This window comes from Bos mutus, chromosome 14 (genome assembly GCF_027580195.1).
Source record: "Bos mutus isolate GX-2022 chromosome 14, NWIPB_WYAK_1.1, whole genome shotgun sequence".
Lineage (NCBI taxonomy): Eukaryota > Metazoa > Chordata > Mammalia > Artiodactyla > Bovidae > Bos > Bos mutus.
This window is the reverse complement of record NC_091630.1, coordinates 60597259-60623320: the sequence shown is the minus strand read 5'-3', so window position 1 is coordinate 60623320 and position 26062 is coordinate 60597259. Positions and strand designations below refer to the sequence as shown.

General features: G+C 43.2%; 1 protein-coding gene and 1 long non-coding RNA gene across 4 annotated transcripts in view; one reads left to right on the top strand and one right to left on the bottom strand.

The window, feature by feature from the left end:
- RB1CC1 (RB1 inducible coiled-coil 1) overlaps window positions 1-19302 on the bottom strand; it is a 39728-nt gene extending 20426 nt beyond the window's left edge. Inside the window, exons 1-7 of one of the 3 annotated variants that reach the window (XM_070382408.1) lie at window positions 19000-19302; window positions 9397-9503; window positions 8353-8473; window positions 7301-7427; window positions 6985-7155; window positions 4504-4706; window positions 2695-3121 (exon numbers count right to left, since the gene is read on the bottom strand). In XM_070382408.1, coding sequence (XP_070238509.1) covers window positions 2695-3121; window positions 4504-4706; window positions 6985-7155; window positions 7301-7427; window positions 8353-8423 — 999 coding nt within the window. In that variant the 5' untranslated portion in view covers window positions 8424-8473; window positions 9397-9503; window positions 19000-19302. Of the gene's footprint in view, window positions 1-2694; window positions 3122-4503; window positions 4707-6984; window positions 7156-7300; window positions 7428-8297; window positions 8474-9396; window positions 9504-18999 lie in introns of those variants that run through there. The other 2 variants (XM_070382409.1, XM_070382410.1) reach the window with 2 other exon arrangements.
- Window positions 19303-19431: 129 nt separating this feature from the next.
- LOC138990704 (uncharacterized) overlaps window positions 19432-26062 on the top strand; it is a 56409-nt gene continuing 49778 nt past the window's right edge. Inside the window, exon 1 of the long non-coding RNA XR_011466783.1 lies at window positions 19432-19567. This is a non-coding gene — a long non-coding RNA (uncharacterized lncRNA). The remainder of the gene's footprint in view (window positions 19568-26062) is intronic.

The window sequence follows — 26062 nt, the reverse complement described above, 5'->3', positions numbered from 1 at the left end:
TGCAGTAGGGCAAAATTAGTAACAAAAACATATTCTTTGGTCATTTCCTATCTAATCAATCCAACCTCCCCCCTAAAACATATCAACATCTTCAAACTCCCTCCCCTTGGCAATATCTTTATTTTCAGGTTGTACTCCTCCAGCAATCTGTTTCATCACCTATACTTTCTTGCTGTGTAATCTCCCTGTTGCTGGACTTTAATTCTGCAAGTTTCCTGGAATTTATGTAATTCAAGGAACCCAAACACTTCTCTCCACCTGCTCCTCTCGCCTTGGAATAACACTGCACACTGGTGTCTTCCATGTAGACGGCCCTGCACTGGCTGCTCTCAGGGCTCACACGTGGCCCACTGGAGACCACCTTCTCCGGGACCCTGCTCCTCTTCTGCCTCCTCCATAAACAGGCGATCCCAGGGGGTTCTGTGCTGTGGCACATTTCTACTGCTTCTCACAGGGTTTCAGCAGTAGCTGCAACCAGAATAAGTTAACTCCCAACCTTTTCAACCCTTTATCTTCCCACCAGTGTCCAGTTCATGTTTCTGCCTGTCTGCTACCATCTCCACGTGGACATCAGCCACGATCACTGGCTCATTAGAGCTGTCCTCTGCTCAAGTTCCTAAACAACTTCCTTCTGCCCAGAGACACAGAACTGCAGATGAACGAATCCTGAGTTTCTCCAGCTAGGTCTCTGTTCATGCTGACTGACCTACCAGCTACTGAAGCACACCTCTGCTTACTGTGAGCAGTCCCGTCAAACACATCTTCCCAGAACACTACCAGCTGAGGGACCATAAATTATTTATTTTTGGTACAGTGTTCAGCACGCTGACAACACATGTAAGCAATTAAAAATGAACTATTCCACAGTTACCGAGAATTCAGCTGCACTTCTAAGATCATGCAGACGTCAATAGCCAAACACGGGAGGCACCTGCCTTGTATGACAGCTAACTAAAATGTGTGCATATGTGAACATTTTCTATTTTCATGGTGAGTCCAGTGCACACATTTCCACCAAAGTACTGACTAGCTATAAATTATTAGGGTGACAAAAGGCTATAGAAGATGACTAAAACAGATTTCATCTTGGGCAAAATTACGACACATAAAACAGCAGTGACTTAAGGAAGAAAAAAACTCCGGACCATATGCTGTTACGATGTTCCTGTATTTCCTAACTCACTGAGAGAACAACACAACTATACAGACGAACATGGAAGAGTGTCTTGAGACTCACTCAATTCTGTAGGTGTAAATGAATATGAATTTTCATCAAGCCAGACAAGGACTACTGTTTCTTCTCCCTTGTCATATAAAGTGAATAAAACTTGAGGCTTTGCTAGATTTCATTCAAACATGCAAACACACAGCCATCTGTAAGCCCTTTAAAAAGAGGTTCCCATGGCCTAGAGGCCTGTTCTCTGAATGATGTAAAACTACAAAAAATGACACTTCACTCACTCTATCACAAGCACATGACTGATTTTCCATAAAAATAATTTTCAGGCTACTAAAACGTCAATAGTTTGAATAGAACACTAGCTTTCATTCATTTCTGGCAGTAATCTTTGCATAATATATTCCACACTTCTCTACCCAGGCAAATGTCTTAACTGAAGATTTCTTTGACAACAAATAATGAACGGCCAAAATGAAAGCCACGCCCACAGGATGTCATCAAGGATGCGGGTACTGAGAGAATGGCGACTCAGACTGCACTCCGCCTTCAGCAAGAACAGAACGCTGCTGTTTCCAGGCACCCAGATCCGTGTGGCCTTTCTCCCAAGAGCCAACCACAGACCAAGCCTCTGTCCAACCAACTGAGAAGTTCACCTTCACACTGTTTCATCTGGTCTGTCTCATTGACACACGTGCCCCACCAACTTCCTCTCAGGCAGCCAAGATTTTCTACCACTTACTGATCAGGTCTGAAGAGCTTTATTCCAGATTTATGCCCCAAGTTTAAAAGCTTTTATAAGTGTACTTGGGGAGAGCATAACCCTAAGCACAAGTCACTATGATTACAAAATACGACTAAAAAACAATGTCTAAGTTCTGACTTTTATCTCAGGTGAATCTAAAATCACTTCTTTCAAACATCAGAGGCCAGTTGCGAAGGTAGGGTGGGGACCCGATTAGAAAGAGGCCCACAGGGTTTTCTGGGAGGTAGAAAGGTTCAATGTTGTCCTCCTCTGGAAGCTGGTTCCTAACCACTCAAGACTTGTGTACTTCACTGAATGTAAATCATTTTCAGAGTAAAACAATTTAACTGTTAAAGATATAAGCAAAATTATATCTACAGCATAGCTGCAGAGACAAATTACAGGAGCTATTAAGAAGTCCAAGTGATACTACAGGACCATGAAGAAAAAAATTCTAAGTACCACCACCACCACCCAAACCATCCCCATTGGAATGGACACTTCAAGGCTCAGCCCTGCATAGAGATTTTACCTGTATTACCTCTAGTAATCTTCCCAAATTTGCTGTCAGTTTCCTAAGTATGGTTACATTACCCGTTAAATGATTTGGTTTGTCCAAGGTCCTTCCTACACGTGGTTATGAAGTTTCACTCCAAGGCTCAAGGCACCCTTTCTCCCATTACTGTACAGGAAATACTTAGTGTAGGCAATGTAACTTCAATTGGCGAAAACAACACAGTGACACAAGAAAGATCAGACTAAGACTCCTCACCCTGCTCATGGAATCAAAGCACTTCCTGACCAAGGACTCGACATCATTAGGCCTGTCCTGCACGTTGATCCAGTCCAACAGAGAAACATTAAAGAAAGGCAGGTCCCCCTCTTTAGCCTCTATTGCAGCTGCGTCCTGCTGGGCAGGGCTTGGACAAGGCTCCCTCACATCTTTTCCACTTTCAGCATCTGCGGCGTCTGAGGCTACGTGCTCCACAGACATGTGAAATGAGGTGAACGAGGGTTTGCTCGTTGCTGCAGGCGTATCAGGAGAGAGCACCAGTTCAGTGGAGGTCTTTGTCTCAGACTTTTCTGAGCCTTCGCGTTCAGGCAAGGAATCCACTCTCCCCAGACATTCCCTGTAACTGTGTCTGGTGAGGCACTCCAGCAGTGGAATCTTGGCCATGACTGAAACCGCAGTTCCTAAACTTAAAGTACAAAAGACCTGTCAGTAAATCACGGACTGCTCAACTTAGAGGTCAGCATTTTGAAAGGAAGAGGTTATCACGAAATCTCACCCCCTCTCTCTTAGGCTACATGCATCTGAGCAGTCCACGAGGTGTCCGTTAAAGAAAGCAGAGAGGAGAGTACCTTTACACACTGAGACCCTCTAAAGTAAAGGTACCAAGTCCACACTATACATATGGACACTCAGTTTTTAACTAAACTTAAGGTATAAAAAATTCAAACTTATTAAAAAGATTTACCATAGCAGTCTCTTAAAGTTTAATGTTTTGTCTCTAAGCTAATCAAAGATTTTAGATATAATGACAGCAGAGGATAAAATTAACAGTTTTATTAGAGATTAAGGTTAACTCTTGGGTTTATCACACCCTGAAAATACACAGACAGGCAGATAGATATATGTTGTCAAAAAACATGAAGGAAAGATGAAATCTTGACAATTTAACGTCTATAAAAATATATATAAAATCATTCACGCTCCTACATTAACATGCGAGATGACTAGCTCCTGCCTTGTACCCCTGAACAGTTTTACTGGGAAAGGTTATTACAAAAACTTTTAAAAGCTCTTCCCAGTCTTAATCACTCTCTTCCTTCCCAGGATGTGTCCCACTGTCATCTCAAAACCAAAATGTTCCTAAATATTCAGAATACAGAAACCTGAATTAATAAGGCCCACTTGATTTCAAAAAAGAACGTGCTACTTCCCTCCAACTCTAATAAAAAATTTAAGAAAAAACAAACAAAAAATGAATACAAGACACTGAAAGCATACATGTACACACACAACAAAGGGCCACATTTGTGCAGAATTATTGCCATATTTTTTACATTCATTGTAGCCCTTTTAAAAAAGAACCAATGGGTATCAGATGCTTACATGCAAAGAACAAAAAAAAAAAAAGAATCTAAATGAAAACTAGAACACAATGGCTCTTTTCCATCTTAGCAAGCCTATATCATATGGCAATATTAAAAAAAAATTTTTATTTGACTACCATTTGAAAACTTTTCATTTGCATTTTGCCTCACTTTATTGGTAGCAAGGCAAGAAACAAAGATTCTTGGGTTTATAAATAATTTCAAAGTATAGAGTCTTTTACATAAAGAAAATACAAGAAAACAAAATGTGGTAAATCTATATAATATGTGGAAGATAAAACTAACCATAGTTTTACAAATTTTACACTCCATGAAAGTCATTATAAAAGTCTCAAAAAAATAAACCTCAATTATAATAAATATGTGGCCTACTAGAAATGAAGTGACCATTACTAAAAGTACTGATAAACTGCAAAGGTATTTTAAACAAACATGTTATTATCCATTTTAATGGCAAACATACTGAGTAAGTTTTAATTTGATGTCTTCTACGGATTGCAGATAATTTGAATAAATACTTTCAAATTTGAAAAGCAGCTTTTGGTAGGAATTTGAGCAATCTTCCAGATTGGCCATAATTGCAGCCCAGCCTTGGTGCTGAAGATGTTCATCATGGACCAGACCTTCACAGAAAGAGCAGAGTTTCTTGGCAACTTCATACATTTCCTATGTTGGAAAAGAAGAAATAAATGGTAAGAGAAGGTAATGCCTATGCACACGTCTGCACACGTGTACTTAAGTGCATGCATGAATGTGCTCTGAACTCATGTCAAAGGGAGCACTGTTCTGGACTGTTCCAGGTTATGGCTCCTGCCTGCTGCCATGGTAATAAGGAGGAACTCACACCTGGGGGAGGATAAGGGGCTGGAGATCCGTGCAGAGTCAGGCAACAATAACCATCAAAAATAAAACTGTGAATTCACACAAGGGAATACTACTTGGCAGTTAATACAAACCTGCAACTACACAACCAAGTCTCAGGAACATTGCACTGACTCAGGTCAGTCACAAAAGGAGTCAGGACACTGATCAACTTCAAGGAAGAGAAAAATGGGGACTGAAAGCAAGGGAACACAAAGGACGGCTGTGGCTGATGCCATATTTTAAAATCTGTTCACTTTGTGAAAATACGATGACAATGAATATCTAATTGTGATACATGCATTTTCAAATATGTATGTTAATAAACAAAACTCTATTATTAATTTTACTAATAGTAAAGACAAAAGTCTAAGGTCACACAAGTAACTGGGAAATGTGACTCTGGAGATGGCGCTCTGGATGGTTAGAAGACAGAGCCTAGCGGTCCGGGGATGAGGAGTATAGGCTCTCACTGTTGGGAGCCCAGGTTGCATCCCTGGGTAACCAACTAAGATCCCACGGAATGGCCCAAAACACAAGTCTCTAATTGCTGATGCAGTGGACAGTCTGAGCCGCAGGTCACAGTCTTGGTTTCGTATAGCAGCTTTTGGGGGAATGCTACAACCTGAGGTACTTTCTTCCCTCCACTTCCCATTCTTATTTCTCCTTATTTTCTTACCTATACCTGGACAGTGATCTTTCCAAGCAAAACAAATAAAACCCCCCAAACTCTCATTCCCCAGAAGCAAAAATGCTTCATCACAGCAATTAACTAATTAAGCTAGTGAACACTGTGATTAGAATATGATCAAGAACATCTTTCCATTTGTTTATAATGTTTTATGTTCTAGAATTGTATAGGCTTTTGTTGATACTGTTATTGAAAATGCAATATATTTCCCATTTCTATTCTAAAGGAGAACCAATAAGGGAAATATGAATAATGTCTACACATTTTTATCACATACTCCAATCAACCTTACAATTCCTGCTGATGGATTTATTAAATTCTCTCAAATTTACCAAATATGCAATCACCTAAAATGGATGTTTTTAAATGGCATGCAACTGTATAACCTATCTTTATTTATTTGTAGACCAATAATCAGAAAACATATCTAAAGAACTTTAGTAAATAAATTCAGTTGACAGATTTGCCTTTTTAAAAATAATGGTGCCTTCTAAAAATCATTTCCAGACCCTTTAATGTTTATTAAACATATTTCATAAAGATGAGAGATGAGGTTCTCTTTTTTATGTTGCATCTCATGTGAATGAGCCAGTTTCACAAATGCATGTACTGCATTAAAACAGACTGCTAAGAAATATATTTTAGAAAGCAAGTATTCATACTACTTAGTAGTTTAATATTTTACTAGTTTATCTTCATAAAAGGTAAATACTTTGGGTTGATTCTAAGACCTTTTTTATGTCTGAAAGCAAAATGTGTCCCCCTGCTGATAGCTTACAGCTAGTATTACAGCAAAGTACTAGCAAGTCAAAAACAAACACAAATAAACAAAAACAAAACCAAATGACTGGGAAACAACCCATAGGGTTTGCAAGCAGCAATACGAGTATGTATCAGGAAGAAACTGGGTTCTCCTCCAGGACCTGACCATGGATACAAGAAAGAACCACACTCTAAGAGGTCCTTAAGCTCTCTGCCTGTGTCTGTCTACCTGAACACAGGAACTTCACTGATCCAAGCAATGTTCTAAAATTATCATCTGCATATCATCCTCTAAGAAAGATGGTAAAAACATGTTTCAGATAGTTGTTCTGCGCTAAGGTCCTGGAACTGTAGAATGACTAACAAAGTGTGCACCTGAAATTATAAATCAGACAGAGTCATCACAAAAGTATCTTTTTAAAAAGTTTGCTATTTTTCATGTTTTGGGCATGCTTCTTCTATAATTTAGACTGCTATGCTATTTAGATTTGAATGCTTTTACAAGTAATCAGTTTTTTAGATCACTTGCTGTTGCCTAATTGTCCACAAAAACATTACCAATCATTGTTTTGTTAAATACACCAGTTTTAAATTTTAAACTGTACTAAGTATAAATAATATTACAATTACCACTGCAAGTTGTGTCCTTGAAGCAACAGTGTGAAAAACGGCAGGCATCATAAGGGACTCTTCAACTTTTATTTCCATGTCATTTTCTGTTGAAAAGGTAGTTTTAGGAATAGCAGGTAGACGCTCAGACAAGATCATTTCCTTGTTAAAAAGAAAAATTGGATTTGTGTCCTAGAGAAGTAAAAAACAAAAAGAAGAACCGAAGTAAACTGTTACAGACACAGAATATGCACACTGCCCTCTGTAGGAGTCAGACCCCAGTTCCCAGCCGCCGGAGAGCTGGAGCCCGCCCGCATGGAGGAGGTCGGGCACCTACCGTCCCAGCGCTGTAGGTGCACACCCTGCGGTCAGCAGCCATGCACTCGCCCCCGTTGACCACCAGCACCTGGTGCTGAATGGCGATCTTGTACTTGCTGTGGATCGCATGCTTCAGGTCAGCCACACTTCAGAGAGGGAGGGGGGCAAAATCCGTTATTTACATTTGCCTGAGGATGGCCTTTCTCATTATCAAAGTCACTCTGTGTAAAAATATCTGACAAATGAACTTCAATTAAAAAGTTTCCCCCTAAACGGTAGTAAAATATATAAGCTTATTGTTTCTGCAACTGGATTCCACAATCAACAAGCCAATCATACATAACTACAAGGTCAGTAAACCACCCGTGTCACATCTAACACTGAGCCTATGAAGTGCAGCCAGCAGAAATATTTATTTCTGTGATCTTTACATAAGTAGCAAAGCTGCTTATATTAGCATTTGTTAAAATCCTCATGTGATGGAGATTTTAATATATATCCCGTTACATAAAACACATTAAGTGGATACCATGTGAAAACTCCCATTTTCTCATCTGTCAAAAAACCATTCAATTACAAGTCAAATCATATTTTATAAAAAACAGAACTCTCAAAAAGTAATTTCATCCATTAAAAAAGATAAGGTTTATCCCAAATTTTACTCTATCATTAACAAAACAAACACTACTGGCTTTATTCATTAAAATAATAAAAACAATGATGAAAAACCATAGGACTGGAATATGCTGGTTTATACAGCTAGCAACAATACCCTCAGCAGTGCACTGTGAAATTCAGGAGAACAATCAGCTATGAAAACTATTAGACTGCTTTGGTTTGAAATCAGTTTGTTTACTGTGAAAATAGTCACACAAACAACAAAGCACAACTTAACAAATTTAATGTTAACATTTTAGAGGAAGATGACAATTGTACATGTGAACAATGATTTAAGACTTTCCATATTGCCACTCTTATTTAACAAAGGAACAGTATTCTCAAAATAAAATCTTCACCTTTCTACATGTACAAAATGCAAAACTGATGAGAATCAAGGAAAACACAGCTCACGTTTGCACTGTAAGTTCAGTGTCAAATGTCAGGGTGGTTCCAGTGTTCACCAGAAATACATACAACTTCATGATGGTTTCCTGGATTCTGTAAGCTTACACCTCACACTCTGATACGGTTACTGAAAGAAACAGACAAGAGAAGTCATCAATTTACAAACACATGTATAAATGTGGTTATGTTCCCATAAGACAGAGCACAGTTATAATACACAAGCAACAAAAAAATAATAGGATTTGATGTCTAACATGGCTAACTGGACAATTCAGTAAACCTGGTGCTTAAAAAATAATAATGAACAGTAATGAGGCTAATGAGAAGTATAACTTCTATCATGAAAAAAAAATAATTGATTTCAGGAAGAAAGAGGCCAGGAGTTAGAATAGTTAGGTGTATATTTCACACTGTTCTCATGTACCACACAACATTAAGAATAAAAATTAAAAATGTGATCAAACATTTTTCTAACTCCAAAACTTCCCCCCACTTTTTCCTTGGAACAACAGCAACAACAAAAAAATAGTTTTAAACTTACTAACAGCAAATAAGAGCCACCACTTGCAACAGGAGGGACAGACTTGGTTAATCCAAGTTCCACCTCCACGCTGAGCTAGAAACACTCCACACAAGAAACTCTGGCCGTAAGAGCTCATCACTTTGTGGAACAGCAGAAAGTGCATGGGATATCTGAATATTTAAAACAACTCTGCCATTACCCAGTTATCCAAGTCAAAATCCTACATATAAATAAAGCTTCCTCATCTATGAATAAAGGGGCAGATGTCAAGAGCTAGTATTTTATTTTTTAACAACCAGAGGTAAAACCCCCCAAGATCAATGTAAGTGATGAAAGATGACAAAAACTAAATTTTCAGAAACTAGTAGCTATCTTTCTTTATGCTCTTTCCACATGAGCTTAGAGTAGAATTATGAGGGAAGAAGGGAAAAGAAAGGAAGCAGGGCTTTAAAATTAACGTTTCCAAAATCACTATTTTAAATGCATTACATCAAAACTCCGTTATAAAGGCAGGAACTGTGACTCACCGGCAGGCACTGTTAAAAAGGACTACCACTGTTCTTAAGAAGCAGATTACAAGTGGCTTATGTTTGCTTTGCTTGATATTGGCAACTGAATGGCATTACTGGTTAAACTAGAAAAGAAAAATTTCTGATTATAGAGAGAAATAATTCAACAATAACAACAGCATGCTCTTCCAAAAGAGTGGTCTCTACTCCTCTTCACTGAACCACAAGCACATGACCTTAACCTAGACCATCCCATTAAAAAGATATCAAAGTCCCCAGAGAGCTCCCCAACACTGTCGAAGCCTACAGTCCCTTTTGTCTTTAATACACAATGGTCCCCATTACTTGTACATTTAATACTTACAGTTTCTTCTGTAAAACAGGAATAAAAGGGTATCATAGGCCCCAAGCCTCAAAGCCAGCCCCTTGGACATGGGCAGGGCCTGGGATCTGTCAGAACCACTGAAACTCGGCCAGGGTAACAGGAGGTCATTTACACGATAGCACTTCCTCAACTTAACCTCTACCTTGCCGGGTGACTGTTCCCGCCCGCCAGCTTCACAGGACATGCTGTCATATGGAGAGGCCCACGTGGCAAGAAATGGAAGCCAGAGCCAGCAAGAAGCCTCCGTTCAAGAACCTGCAAGGAGCTGGTTCTTGACAAGCACGGCAATTCCTGCTGAACCTCAGACAAGACTCCACTCCTGCCAGAGACCATCACCGAGTCTACTGAGACAGAGCACCCAGCAAATGTGAAATAATATGTCTGTGTGTTTCCAACAGCTAGGACTGTGTACTTCTCACATACAGTACCAGCATCGCAGGGGCACTGCGGGAACACAGTGAGTAGAGACCATCAAATCGCTGGACAGATAGGAAGCACCCTTGCTGGGCGGCTGCTCCTCCTCCTCCTGGGCCTCCTCCCCAGTTCTGGCTGGGACCCCACCACCTCCCGTGGCACCAGTGCTGATGACCAAACCTGCCGGCATGCCTCCCTAGGCGTTCTCTATATAACCCCACCCCCATCTGCTCCGCCACCTAAAACCTAAAACCTCTCTTTACTGATGGAACCAACAAACCCCCTCTCTCACTTGCTGTCTTACAGACCCCCCTGTCTTCCTCACAGGTAGGTTAACAGCAGTAACAATCCAGTTAATAGTATTCTTACTGCCTACTGACCACCGACTTTGACTCCTGAGGCTCCTGTGTTCATCAAACCCTCACTTGTCTCTGATCTCCACAGTCTCTCAACCTGCTCCCTGCATCCTCGACCCCTCACCTCCCTCAGCATTCTCCCACTGTCCTCAGGGAGGATGGGGGGGGGTGGTGGTGTGTGTGTAAGATGGTTCCGCTCCTGAACACCAACCACCATCAGGATGACCTTCATAGCAGCAGCCACCATTCATAAGTATTTACTATGCTCTAGGTCACTGTTCTAATAAACGCTTCACTAAATGAAATGTTTCATTTGATCCTCACATGAATCCTTTAAGCTGAGCTTCCCCGGCGGCTCAGATGGTAAAGAATCTGCCTGTTAATGCAGGAGACCTGGGTTCGATCCCTGGGTCAGGAAGATTCCCCTGGAGACAGGGTATGGTAGCCTGCTCCAGTATTCTTGCCTGGAGAATCCCATGGAGAGAGGAGCCTGATGGGCTACAGTCCATGGGGTCGCAAAGAGTCAGACATGATTGAGCAACTAATACTCACACACACAGAGAACCCTTTAAGAGGGATACTATCATCATTCTCACCTCACAGATAAGGAAACTAAGAAATCAGGGCTTCAGTAACATCACAGGATCCAAGCCCAGACAGTGCAGTAAAACGGCAGACACTGTACGGCTTCTTCCTCTCCTGCCCTCCCCAGGTTTCACTCCCAAACACCATACGGCTTAGCTCTCTGAACAAAATGAGCTACTTCAAGTCTCTGAGGCTCTTCCCCAGCCTGGACCCTCCTTCCTCTGCCCACTGTGATCATCACCCACCATGATCTACTGCAACCTCCCCTCCCGCCGCTCCCACACACACACACACACACACACACATTCTCTTTCATGGAGTTAATCACACAATCCTGCCATTCGCTGTGCTGACTTTATATCCACGTGTGCTTCTCTGCTGCAGCTACTGGGATGTTTCTGCACACAGTTCTCACCTCTCCTGAATAACAAGCTTCTTTAAAGCAAGCATACTGCATTCCTGGAAACCAGCTCTAAAATACTTTCTCAATAAAATGAATGAATAATCCCACACTAGCGAAGAATTATCCCATATGCCTGTGAAGACTGCGGAGAAGTCACATGAGTAACACTGACCACAGGATTTCTCAGCTTGTTCCCAAAGGAAAATCTCTAAGGTTTTCAACGCTGTCATCTCCACCAAGGATAAGTAAGGCTCCACTTCACCTACAATCACCCCACTACTGATTATGGGGCACGCAGTTACTTTCCAAATGCACCCCAATGGCTCTGCACTAACACTGAGACGTGTTCCTGTCCCACTGCAGATCAGAACCAAATCTTTTAATGAATGAAGGGCAAGAAGCCAGCAGACTGAAGTGATAGCTGACCGTCAGGAGCTCCCAAGTGGCAGAGCCGGTCCTGGGTGAGTAATGTCAGTGTAGACTCCTGCCCACCCTGGAGGGCTTGTGGTGTGAGAGAAAAACTGAACCATCACAAAAACTCTACATGAGGATTTCGTACTAGAGCATCATCCAGTACATCCTGACTCATCAATTACTTGTCCACTAATAACTGTCTCTCCACATTATTACAGATACTTCATAAACAGCATTACTGACGCCCAGAATGCACTCCACATACGAGTGTGCAGTGGTTTCAGTCAAACCCAGATTTAGAGGCACCAAGCTCCACAAGACCACTCTCCGCCTGGGATCCCAGCCACAAGTCTGGTGGTGCCCAGGATCACCCTCACTTCAGACCAGCGGACTACAAATTGAGGCGTCACCTAAGCTCACAGAGTTCAGGAAAGTGCTGTACTTTGGATTACCGTTTTATTATAGTGAAAGGATACATGTTAAAGGTAAAAGCAGACAAAGGAAGATTTGCATGGCAGGGAGTCTGGAGTGCTCCAGGTGCAGGGCTCTGGGGGTCCTCTCTGGGGTCAGGAGGGACAGTCTTACCTCCTCCTGGTGGGGATGTGTGGCCCACCCACGTTTTATTGTGTTTTAAATGTGTTTAAAATGTTCATTAAATCCATACCTATAGATAAGTGACGTATTTATCATCATTCAGCTACAGAATGTACCATGTGATTCTATTTGTGGGTTTTAGTCTATTAACTAATACTGAGGGATGTATACGAAGACACAAGCATTAAAAAGTCTGGAACAATGTAACGTCAATTTTTTTAAAAAGGCTCTCTCTGGATGCTGGACTTCGGTCTCTTTAAAAATTACAATTGGGGGTTAAAAATACTTGTTTCCATTTGTGAAAAAGAAAAAAAGAACATCACACAGTTACAAAGAAATAAAGGACCTGAAAACCCACCATCTCAGCTGGTGCAGCTAAGGGATGGACAAGGCTCCTCACCTGCTGGTCCTAGGCTGGCCCCCATCAGGCTCCCAGTAAGAACTACCCCCTCACTCCACACACTTCCCTAGATACACACATAAGAGGGAGGAGAGCACTGTGAAAAGAAGGTGGATCCTGCGTCAGAAGACCTATATTCAAGTCCTGTCCCTACTACTGACTGTGTGACTGATGGACCTCAACTAACCTAAATTATTCTGATACAACAAAGCAGGAGACTTCCCAAGTCACAGGGCTGTGAGAACACAGAGAATGTACACATGCAGAGAAGGGCTATGCCAACCAAAGGCAAGATGACCGCCACATGAACCCTCCCAGATCTCTGCCCTCAGCTCAGGACTGGTGCTCAGCCACTGCACTTATCTCCAACCAGAAATCACACTGTCTCTCAAACTCAGCAGGTCTACACTTCAATTTGGTACTTTCCCTTTAAAACTGTTCCCTAACTTCCTCTGTGAACAAAACTATCGCTCTGTTGCTACCCAAGACGTCAGTTATTTCTGTCTGCATCCTATCCCTTTTTTCCTATATAATCCAACCCCTGATTTTCCAATGACATAATCCTTATTTTAGAGACTGGAAACTCTCCTCTATCCTGCTCCAGCCCTTCCTGAACACGCCCACCACTTACAAGCACCAGACGCTCCGCCCCCCTGGAGCCTCACTGTGGCCACCGCAGGCCACAAACCTGTCATCTGTTTCTTCACAGCCACTGCCCCGCTGACCTCAGGACAGGACCCACTCGGTACACAGTCTCCTTGAACTCCATCGTCTGCCCGCCCCTTTAAAGAGAAACCACCAACTCTGGCTTAAGGCTAGATGAGCACTGAAATGGCGAGTCACCTGTATTTGAATGCGACTCTCCCACGGAGACTCAGATGACCTCTGCACATCAAGAACTGAAATAATACCTCTGCAGAGAAGGACAGCAATAATGCATCTCACATTACCACACGGTGCAAGGAATATAATAACAACTCTAAAAATGGTGACAACCATAACTTTACCAACATTTCAGAACTTCATAATCAACCCGTTTGCCTTTCCAAAAGTATCTCCAGCTATTTCCCTACATGAAACCCATCCTCTCACTTTACACAGTCTTCCCATACTTGCCATTTCTGCTCATTTGACAGTTACTCATTCAAGCGTGGTCAGAAAGCCCTTCTGGGTCCATCAGCCCTTTTAGAAGTCGCCCCTGGTCACAGATGGCCCTCGGCCTTCTCTCTCTGACTCTGAACTTACAGAGCTCTCTCGAGCTGTCAAGTCATATGAAGGATCTCATTTGGGGAGAACAATCTCACATCGTGAAAGGACATCTGTTCCTCCTGGGTCCTGGGATACAGTAAGCTATAAATGAGGGGGTATTTTTAAAAACACTGATTCCAATGCATTTACTCCCAGAGATACAGGTGTTACAATTGTACTTTAATGCTTGTAAAAACAAGAAAGCATCTCCCATATTCACACAAGTGTCTATCATTTATTACTGGATATCTGCAATTTGTTCTTTGAGGCCTTACCACCACAACAGTCAGGTTTGTCACTCTAGCTTACTGTCAACCTGTCTGATCCATTCAAAACTCAGAATCAGCTTCCTTACACGGGGAGACAAAGGGAAAGCCCCAGACAACAACTGACCTCCCAAATGGCACACTGCTGGTCATTATTCTCCCTATGTTTACTGAACACCTTTTGGCTCAGATGGTAAAAAAGAATCTGCGTGCAAGGCAGAAGACTCAGGTTTGATCCCTGGTTGGGAAGATCCCCTGGAGAAGGGAACGGCTACCCACTCCAGTATTCTTACTTGGAGAATCCCATGGACAGAGGAGCCTGGCGGGTTAAAGTCCATGAGGTCGCAAAGAGTTGGACATAACTAAGCAACTAATACTTCTATGCCAGGTGTTGGGAGTCCAAAGACCCTCGAGTTGCTCTCAGGTCTAGCAGGCCACATGAAATGTGGATGATGCTGGACAAGGCAGACGAAGAGCTTCAGAGAAAGAATAAGGAGTAGGAAAACTTCTGTCTGATTTGCAATTTTGCAAACTGTAACTCAGCAACTGAACCTGAGGGCCACAGGTGCTGCATCAATGAAACTAGTGGTGTTCACCACTAATGGGAGTGTCCAGGTCATCCAGGACTGAAACTGGGCTTCAGCCTCTCCAGATCAGATTTATTCCCATCTGATCCTCCTCTTTCTCTGCCAAGAAAAGAAAAAAGGAGGAAAGAAGAGTAGGTCAGGCATCTTCCTGACACTCCCCAGAGAGCCTTTCCAGAAAGATCCAGGGTGTCTGTAAACAGACCTGATGGGAGGACAGCAGGACAGGAATGGAGCGAGAGGGAGACCCCTGACAGTGTGGATAGAGCTGGGCCTTTGGGGTCTTCCTCCAGATACAGGAAGTACACCTGGACAAAGTAGTTTCTCAAAAATGAGATAACAGCATGCATACATGCAATCTGTTTTGAGATGAATAGCATAATAACATGGGAGTCTCTCCATATCAGTACATATAAACGTATTCCACACTGTGGTGTCCTGACATTCATAAAAGCTGTGTAAAACACATGACTTTACATACACAGTCTAAAATATGTGTCCCAATAAAGATTATTATTACTTTATCCTTAATGCAATTTGAAAATTTGCATGTCCTATGGCTGATCCATGTTGATGTTTGACAGAAAACAAAATTCTGTAAAGCAACTGTCTTTCAATTTAAAAAATAAAGTTTTTAAAAATTTGCATGTCATCTGATAGATTCTCAGAATAACTGTTAAAAGATGCTACATCAGGGCTGCGCACGATAGTTTTTAAAACAATCGCAAATATGAGCTTCCCAGGTGTCTCAGTGGTAAAGAATCTGCCTGCCAATGGAGGAGACCCAGGTTTGATCCCTGTGTCGGCAAGATCTCCCGGAGGAGGCATGGCTACCCACTCCAGTATTCTTGCCTGGAGAATTATATGGACAGAAGATCCTGGTGGGCTACAGTCCACAGGGTTGCAGGAGTCGGTCACGACTTAGTGACAAAACAAGGTATGACACTGTCCTTAAATGTAAATGTGAATTCTGCTTGTTTAAAGTCTAACATCTCACACAATAGTATCTACCACAAGATTTTCTAATCTTTCATAGCATGTAAATACACAGCAATATCAAAAAAGGATGTGCACTGCTGGAATTTGCAGTATAATGGTTAAGAACACAGTCATGGAAATATTAACTGCACTGATCGACTAATATTTCAGTATTCTGATGATTACTAGCCAATTATGTGAAGCATACAAAAGAAAAATATAACCTAGGTAGTCCTAAACCAGTCACGTTTATGTCCATCTCTAAGCACAATTAAAAGCCAATAAAGTGAGAATTTAGGGACTTCCCTGGTGATCCAGTAGTTAAGAATCCACACTTCCACTGCAGGGAGCAAGGGTTCCATCCCTGGTCTTCCAGGGAACTAAGACCCCACAGGCTGCATGGGAGGACCAAAAAAACATTAAAATAAAAAAATTTTAAAGGAGAATTCAACAGAGAGCAAAATTGGAGGAAAATCCCATAACCCTCAGGGCAGCCAATAAATAGCTGGAAGAAGGGGTGTATAGAGGTACTCAAGCACTGTGCCTGCGAAGAGTCACTTAAGAGAACAGCAGCTTCACTGAGGGATAGAGAAAGGCCAACCTCCCAGGGCCCTGCACAAGAAGCCCAGGTTACAGGTTGCTCAGGACCACAATAATGGAAGAGCCACAGCAGTGTAATCATGACATGTATAGCAAGTATGGACCTTCAACCCAGCACTCCACAATCTGCTCCTCCAGCACTGTGTCTATTTCAGCACATCTCAACGTAGTGTGAACTTGCAACTGATCTTCCTTAAAATTACCAGTGTGTCACCGCCACTTTCTACAACATCATACAAAGCTTACATATAAAGTTACCCTTGTTCACTGCTCATTGCTAGAGTTAAAACTGGGTCTTGCTAGGGTTTAACATTTCATGAAAAAATGAATGACTCTCAATCCAAACTGCTTCCCAGATTCACCAGGTTTACTGAACAAATCACTGTGCCTTTGAACATAGCAGTTTACAGGACGCTACTCTCCTCTAAGTATCTGTTGAGCCTCCAGGACACCACCTCTTCCTACTGCTCTCCCCTCACTCCTGTCCACCCACCTTTTAGTGATCTTTTCCCCTATATATGCCAAGGACCTCAAAGCTGCTGCAGTTTCCTTCTATTCCGAGACAGAAATAGTCAGCTTCCTCACTTCTCTTGGGTCTTTCCTTCAGATTTCAGACAATGCTTAAATAGTAGTTGACTGTATACAGGACTTCAATCTCCCTTCTCTTACTGGGCAAAAACAACATGGTACACATTCCTGTATTCCCTGCAGAGCCTGGCTCCATGGTCTACCTCCGTAAGGAAGTAACAACCATCTGAGGGAGTGAGTGTGGAAGGGGGCTGCTAGACTTTCACTGGAGGTGCCTGAGCCAGTGTTTTCTGAATACAAAAAGCTTACTGGGGTTACCAAACAGTACTATCTGGATGAGAACATTTTACTACCCACTGCTTTTTTTTGAAAAGTTACACACATCTGCAAAGTAAAGCATAAAGCAGGTGTTCAAACATTTGCTGAAGGCAGGAGAGTTTAAAGACAGTCTCAAAATCAGAGGCCCAATAAGAGCTCCTCTCAAGCTTCTGACTGAAATGAACAAGCTTACATAATAAAAATTTAGGTTCAGAAGTGTGGGGTTTTTTGTTTGTTTTTCCTCCCCAAAATACAAAGGTCTTGTGCCCTCTGCCCCTTCAATGAGTTTCATTTGTTGGAAGTAAACCTGCCCTCTATTCTGACCGTGTGTGTGTTCAGCATGGGCCAGAAAAATGCGGTCCTCCTCTCCTATCATCCAACATCTCCACACAAGAATCAGGCCAGAAACAATCCTAACTGTGACAAACATAAAGCATTCCAAACAGACGAAATTAAATTACTCTTTGAAAACCGTGTCTGAGTCCATATCTGATTTCCATCACCAGGCATTTACCAACACAACCGTTTATCAACATAAAGCACCCTGTTTTATAAAACTCTAGGTTTTAGACACAATGTTAAACACAAATGTTGAGAAAATATGCTCATTCAGACCATATTCTGTTGTTAAAACATTAAAAACAGAAAGGAGAAAACCATCTTCAGATCCCCAGCAGGGCCTGCTGACAGATCCAATCAGCCGCCTTCCTCGACGGCCCCTTGCGTCTTTCCACAGAAACACCGGACCTGGAAGAACCCTGTGTCTATCAAACATGGAAACGCACCAACGAGACTCATCACACAGGCTGTCTACCTCAAATTGAGTACCCCTCCTAAGCTGCTAACCTCCCCACCCTGCGAAGAAACCACACACACACAAGCACCACCCACACAAGACAACCGAGAAACTGTACAATACGGCGGCTAGCAAAGCAGGCCGGTCCTCCTGCGGCCCCCATCGGGCCTCCCCTCTCCGGCTTGAGGTCTCTCAGCCTCCGTATCCACCGCGAGCACCTCGGCCCGCCCCGGCCCGCAGGCCCCGCGCTGTGACCACACGGCAGGAGCACGGTGCGGGGACTAGGTTACCAAACAACCCCCGGCGCCGCGGCGCGTCCAGCCGGGAGCCCGCGGAGATGCGCCGCCCGGCTCCGGCCGGGGAAGTTGTGAAATCCGCACACACGCCCCGGCCCGCACCCACCCGCGAGCCGGCGGAGGCTGAGTCATTCCCAGGAGTAACTTTATCCGGACGCTGCCCTCGGGGAGCCTCGAGCTCCGGGGTCCGGACAGAGCCGCGTCTGCGACCCTCGCCCCGGCCGGCTCGCCGTCTGACACCTCGGGGCCCGACCGGGCGGCGGCAGGAGAGGCCGGCGGCGAAGGTGCGTCTCGGACCCCGGCGCTCCCGACGCCGGGTGGGAGCACCCGGAGGTCGGGGGTGCACTGGGAGGTCGGGGGGCACCTTAGAGTCCGGGCCGCACAGGCCCAGCGCAGCCGCCCGCCTCCGCCTCCCGCCCGGGGACCCGCGCCCGAGGGGCCCGACGCCGCGCTTACCGGGCAGCGCCTCCTCCTCCGCCGGCGGCAGCAGCAGGGCCCGCGGACCCCAGCACCATCTTCCGCCGCCGCCTTGTCCTCGGCGGCGGCTACCAACCGCCCATCCGCGCCGCCAACCGACACAACCGCCGGCGCCGCCGAGGCAGCCACCTCCAGGCACGGGGACGGACAGGCCCCTCGGCTCTGCGTCAGGGGCCGGGGAAGGGCGAGCCGCGGCCGGTCAGAGCCGAGGGGCCGGGCGACGGAACCAGAGGCAGCGCCGGGCTCGGTAGGGCCGCGGACACGGCCGCCACGGGTTTGTTATTGTCGACTCCGGCCCTTCCTCCGCGGGGCACGCCGGGAAGCGGGCGGGGGAGGGGCGGGCGCGCTCAGCGCACCTCCGCGCAGGCCCGGAAGTCAGAGGGCTGCCGGAAGTCGGCGTGCTTCCGGGTAGGGCCGGTTCCAACTGCCCCGCCACCTGCGGCTGCGGATGCCGGGGCTGGTGACCTGGGAGTCCTCTGGTGACCTCGGAGACTCCGCCGGGCAGTCTGGGACGGTGCTGGCTGCCGTCCGGCTCGAGTGCCTCAAGGTGAGCCTGACCTTCTCCACTACAGCGAGTGGCCCTGCGCCCGCCTACCCGCCGAATCCTGAGTTAGCCTGGGCGAAAGAGCTCGACCTGTCGAGGTGGAGGGCAGCCGAGGGACCACGACCTCGTTTGAGACCGGACCAGGGCCTGTGAGGGGACTGGGCGCCGGGAGGGCTGTCCCATGCCGGGTCCCACAGTGCGGGCGGCGCTCTCAGACCAGGAACGGGGAAGAAGGGAGCTAAGGGTGGGTCGGGTGGAAGAGGTCGAAAGCGCCGCACCCACCTCTTTCAGCTCTACCCTGAATTCTGTAGCAATCCCCGCGAGCTCTTGATTCTGTGAAGGTGACCAATCATAGGCAATGGCATGAAGCCGCAACTTTTAAGTATTAAGTTGTGTTTGCGTAAAAATGGGTATTAACACCCTTTTCAACGGCTGCGAAGCCGAACACACGCTACTGGGAAGCAGTCTTCGAACCTTTACTTGTCATGTTGGGAACTGATAAGCACTAAACGGCTGGTTAGCGTTACGAATTTTCAATTTCCGTCTCACTGACCCGGTATCCGAAAGGTGGAGAAGGACCTACAGGGTACGACTTTATTTTTTGTTTGTTTGTTTGTTTTAATACTCCTACAGATCCCACAGAAGCAAGTCATTTTACTTTTTTTTTGAAGTGGAGTCTTATTACACCACGCCAACGCTGTACAGCAGGGAACTGAAAACTAAGAGGCTAAATTGTTGTTATGCCTTGGGGGAAGGTGGAAAGACTGAAGAAAGGAGCTAATTCTATCAGGCACAGCATAGTAATAGGCACAAAGAGAGTAAGCGGTAAGAAAGAATTCAGCCAGAAAATTGGTAAGCAAAGCACAGTCTTAGGCCTTTAAAGAATATATTGGTACTTGACCTTCCTCTTAGACATCAGTGACACTCATCATTACAAATTAAATACACCTTAGTGTGTAAAAGCATGACTGGAATATGCCGGTGACAAATCTAGTGAATAAAATGTTTTAAATGTTTGTTGTCTGACTTCTTTCTTTGGGGAGGGAAGGAGAATAAAACTAATTCAGTCCTCATCTTCGCCTTTTCCAGAGTGTAAATAGTAGGAACTTATATGTCCAGTATTCTTTCCTAGTGATAAGTGAAAATGTATCAAGATTAGTTTTTTGACATATGCACATATCTAGAGAAAGACCCTGATCCTGGGAAAGATAGAGGGCAAGAGGAGAAGGGCATGACAGAGGATGAGATGGTTGGAGGGCATCACTGACTTGATGGACATGAGTTTGAGCAAACTCTGGTATATGGTGAAGGACAGGGAAGCCTGGCATGCTACAGTCCCTGGCGTCACAAAAAGTTGGACATGACTTAGCAACTGAACAATACCAACAGAGAAAACACTACTGCAGTTTCCTGATACTTCATGTGTCTATAATAAGTCTCAGCAAGTTATATTTCCCTTAAAGCCAAGGATATTGACAACCCTGTGCACTCTCCCTTCCTTAATAAATGAAAACAAGAACAAACAAAAAATCCAAGGACCAGCCCCCCAAGTTACTGTATTAAATGGACAATGCTGAGACTTAATTTGAACTTTCTAAACCAATGCTCCTTTATGTTTTTAAATCTTTTTCTCTCCCTGCTGCCCTCTGTAGTGTCTCCCTCTTTGCTCTTAAATCTGTTATTTAGGCCTCTTCCAAATTCTTAAAAGTAATTATAATACAGATACAAATGGTAAAAACATGAGGTGCTGGAGGAGCAGAGAAGAAACTGAATCTTGTCCTCATAACATTATTTCATTAATAAACATTTTAGGTCCTTCTGTAAATTTCCCATGCGGGCAAAAGATAGTGTTTCTTTTTAGGAATCCTTAAGAGGCTACTATTAAAACACCCTAAGTACTTCAGGTCAGTCCCGTTGTTAAAGCTTTTTTCCCCCACCAGGTCTCAACTTGAGTGTCACCTTCTCAGGAGTCCTTCCCTGACATGCCCAGAGTTCACCTAGATCCTTCTGTTGGGTTGGCCAAATGTTCATTCAGGTTTTTCCATGACATCTTACAGAAAAACCCAAACAAACTTTTTGGCCAACCCAGTACCTTTTAGTATCTGTCTGACCTGCCAAAATGGAAATCCTTCTCTAATAAAGCTATTTGCCCAGTGCCTGCTGGACACTCACATTTGTTAACAGCACCCAAAACGTTTTTCAGTTTATTGCTCAGCTTACCTCCCAACTCATCTTCTGTTAAATACTTTATCTCAGACCATTCTGATCCTATCTCTTACCTCCCTATAAATGACCTTCGCTGATTTTGTTTTGTGTGTTAGATACAACTTCTCAGCCTAAGAATCTCCTAGGTACCAGCACACCTCTAGGTTATCTTCTGGCACTTCTCACCTCTACACATGCCTGGTATGAGTTTCATCATCCAGAAACGTTCTTCGATCTTTTTCATCTTTCAGAGTCATCCTTCAAAGCAGAACTGGCACCTCAGCCAGCCTCCAGCTTCTAGATAGTGACTGCTCTCCCTTCCACCACCTCTGCTTCATGTTACACAAGTAAACTGTCATCTCCCCATCTAAATCTAAAACCATTAAGGAACTATGAATGACTAGTTTCTGAACTCCTAGAACTTTGTAGAGAGCTTGGCACTTAATAAAATGTTGAAAGTAATGAATTATTCAAGTTGAAAGTTGACTAGGTAAGGTACTGTGGAAAACTTCTGCCCTCTGCCCTTCAATATGTAAAAAACTTGGATGGGGGACCGTTCAAAAATCACTCTAGTGACAAGTTTATGACATCTTTTAACCAAAAATGCATCACATTATCGGGAAGATCACAGTACACGGCTTGATTTTGTTAACTCTACCTGATTGGGGATTTCATTCCCCATCTGCATTAGATATTTCTCAGACTTCTTAAGATTATGTTCAAACAGCCAGCAACCACGACTGACATGACTTTACTCACAGTATGAATCATAATTTCCCATTTTTAAAAGTTAACTCCTTTTAAAAGCCTTAGACTTTGTCTTGAAGATCATAGCTAGTTTAGTGTGTAACGTGTGGTCATGTGCTACTTAGAGGCTGCTGGCACGTGATTATCAAGTTAATTAGTCCGGTACTATTTACAGACCTTACAGCTGCCCTACTCAGCTGGCCTGTTGTTATTCACACATATTATTAATGATAATGGTGATAGTTATGAGTGACTGTCTTCAAAGCTAATGAGCTTGACGAGCTGGTGAGCAACACTGTTTCTAGTGCTGCAACACAAAATGCAGCACGCTTCATTTTCCAACAGATTTACACCAGTAGATCGAGACAAAACAGTCATCTTTCATGTCAAGTTCCTGTCTCATTTTGAAAATGTGCTTAAAATGTCAAAAAGTAGAACTGGGATGTCTGATCAGAAACTACTTCTTCCACTCCTCCATTTCTTTCAGTAAGCCCTCCCTGCCGCCATGCAGGCAGAATACCTCCCGGCTGTGTAGTTGCTAAGCCATGCCTGACTCTTTTGCAACCCCATGGACTGTAGCCACCAGGCTCCTCTGTCCATGGGGTTCTCCAGGCAAGTATACTGGGGTGGATTGCCTTTTCTGTCTCTTGGGCATCTTCCTCACTCAGGGATCGAACCTGTGTCTCCTGTGTTGGCAAGCAGGTTATTTACCACTGAACCACCAGGCATCCTTTTTAATGTGGTTTATTAAGAGATGCACTGAACTGGGTGTCTTACTGGTGTCTAGTCCTGCCTCAGTCTACTGTGCTGTGTTTCCCTAGTCAGCTCTCAACCCTCCATCAGATTGTATTGCTCTTAAATCCCTAAGCCCCACCTCTTTCCAATCCCTCTTTCTTGGTCAATAATCTTACCTCCTACATCACAAGGAAGTTGTGAGAAAGAATTCCTCCACCCTTCCTTGCTTTCCTTCATCTGCAGAGCTATCCATGCCTCCTGTTGGTTCCCCCTCCAGGCACTCGGCCCCTTCCAGTGAGGGGCTCATGGCTCTTGACTTGGTCATCTGTCAGTCCTTCTGTGAGACCACTTGACACATGCCAAATTCAGTGCATATGCAGAACGTTTTACAGAATTTAAAGCATCTTTTAAAACGAATTTATCCTTAATTGCTTATTGTTCCACTTAAGATTAAAGTAATAAAGCATTACATCAGCAGTATGATTTAGTACGAAGGTAAATTTGGCTCTTTCAGGTTTATTAAAATTGATTTATTAATTGCTAGACAATTATTTACATGAAATCTCATGTTGATCTCTTAACAAAAGATTAGAATTAAAACTCTTAGGTAGATACAAAAACTATAGAGAGATTGTTTCCCATTTTGTTTCTGTAATGTTTATGCTACTTTTAACTTAGTTTTGACTGCTTTGATTATGTGACTTTTCAATAAAAATTTTCAGTCTTTATTTTTTGGCCATTAGTGCATGATTGTTACTTAAATCAATTTCATTGTATAGAAGAATGGACTATTGGAAATTTATCCACTTTTTAGTGTGTCAAGTACACTGGATATATACCATTGACGGCCCAGGACTCTTAACACGTTGTAAAGGGAATTCTGCTCAGTGGTAAAGAATCTCCTGCCAAGAAGGAGACGTGAATTCAATCCCTGGGTTGGGAAGATACCCTGGAGAAAGAAATGGCAACCCACTCCAGTATTCTTGCCTGAAGAATCCCATGGATAGAGGAGCCTGGCGGGCTATAGTCTGTGGGGGTGGCAGAGAGTCGGACACGACTTAGCAACTAAACAGCAGCAAGGGAATTCTAATACAGATGATGGCCTTGTGAAACAAAGGACTAAATCTTTGCGGCCTTGTGAAACAAAGGACTAAATCTTTGCAGATCTTACCGTCCTCCTAAATCTTCCTTCTCCTTTTCATCTGTACTGCTATCCTCTCTCTCAAGGTGAATTTATCAGATAAGTCCTAATCCATTCACAACTTTATATATCTTTGTACTTTTAAAGGAATTTATTTGAAATCATTTGTTATTCTCAAATGTGCCCTAATTTTAAAAAATATGTATACTTATACGTAACTAGACCATAAGTTGTTAGCATTTAGGAAAACCAGAGGTCTCATTTGGATTTGGAAAATCTATGATTTCAAATTCCTCCTGTTAAAATGGTAGCTGTTGTAGCTACCTCACATCATTCTCTGGGTTAGGATAAAAAGTACCATGGAGGGACTACCCTAGCGGTCCAGTGATTGAGGCTCTGCATTTTCGCTGCTGAGCACCTGGTTTCAATCTTAGGTCAGAGGAACTAAGATCCCACAAGCCAGGAGGCATGGCCAGAAAAGAAAAAAAAAGCATGTAAAATACACTACGACTCAGACATTTTGTGTGGTCCCAGAACAATTATTGGCCACTCAAAATACTTTTTTTTGAAAATGAAACTCCATCAGTTCTTGAAATTAATGAAGTGTTAGTATGTATTTCAGTACACACATTTAGCTACATTTAAAACATAAAAGAATTTCAAAATTTTTGTAGTTTTACATCTTTTTTATCACATTCATATTACAGGCTTTTTATCTTTTCCTCTTTCCCCCTTCATTCCTTTTTGCCCCTAAATTTCTAGAAACCTACCCAACAGAGATCTTTTTGTGAAATGCTTTTCTTCTTTCTATACAAGTCTCCCCAAAACACTCCTATTTCAAGGAGATTATCTTTTTGAAAAATGTCCAACATCATCAAGGAATAAACTGAGAATCACAGGTTTCCTGAAAGGAAGTTCATGCAACCTTTTAAAAAAGTTATGGAATGGATGCCTTCAACAGAGCAGATAGTACAGATTCAAAAAATAAATAATTAACAGCAAAAGTCCACACCAAGTGATTTCCTACTTCAGTGGTGGTGTTTACTTAAAGCATTTTTATTAGAGATCTGTAATGTAGCAATAAATTTAAAATGTGAAAATTTAAGAAATGAAAACAACTCCTTTAACAGCATCCATCTTAAAAGCCCATTCTAGGAGTAAGCTTAGCCAAAGAATTGTAGGACTTGTACACTGAAAATTACAAATGTTGAAAGAAATTAAAGACATTCCCTGTGCATGAACTGGAAGACTTACTAAGATAGCAATGCTTTCCAAACTGATATACAGATTCAACATAAGCTCTCCAAAGATCCTAGGTAGGTTTTTTCGTTTTTTGTTTTTTTTGCAGAAACTGGCAAGTTCATCATAAAATTCATATGGAAATCCAAGGGACCAGAATAGCCAAAACAATCTTGAAAAAGAACAAATGTGGAGCATTTGCACTTCCCAAATTCAAAACTTAGCACAAGGCTACAGTAATCCAGACAGTGTATGGGGAAGGAAAAAGCAACCCACTCCAGTATTCTTGCCAGGAAAATCCCATGGACAGAGGAGCCTCACAGGCTACAGTCCGTGGGGTTGCAAAAGAGCCAGCCACAACTTAGCAATTAAACAACAACAGCAACAATACCAAGTTTGGCAGAAGCAAAGAGGTTTTGATGAAGTTGAAA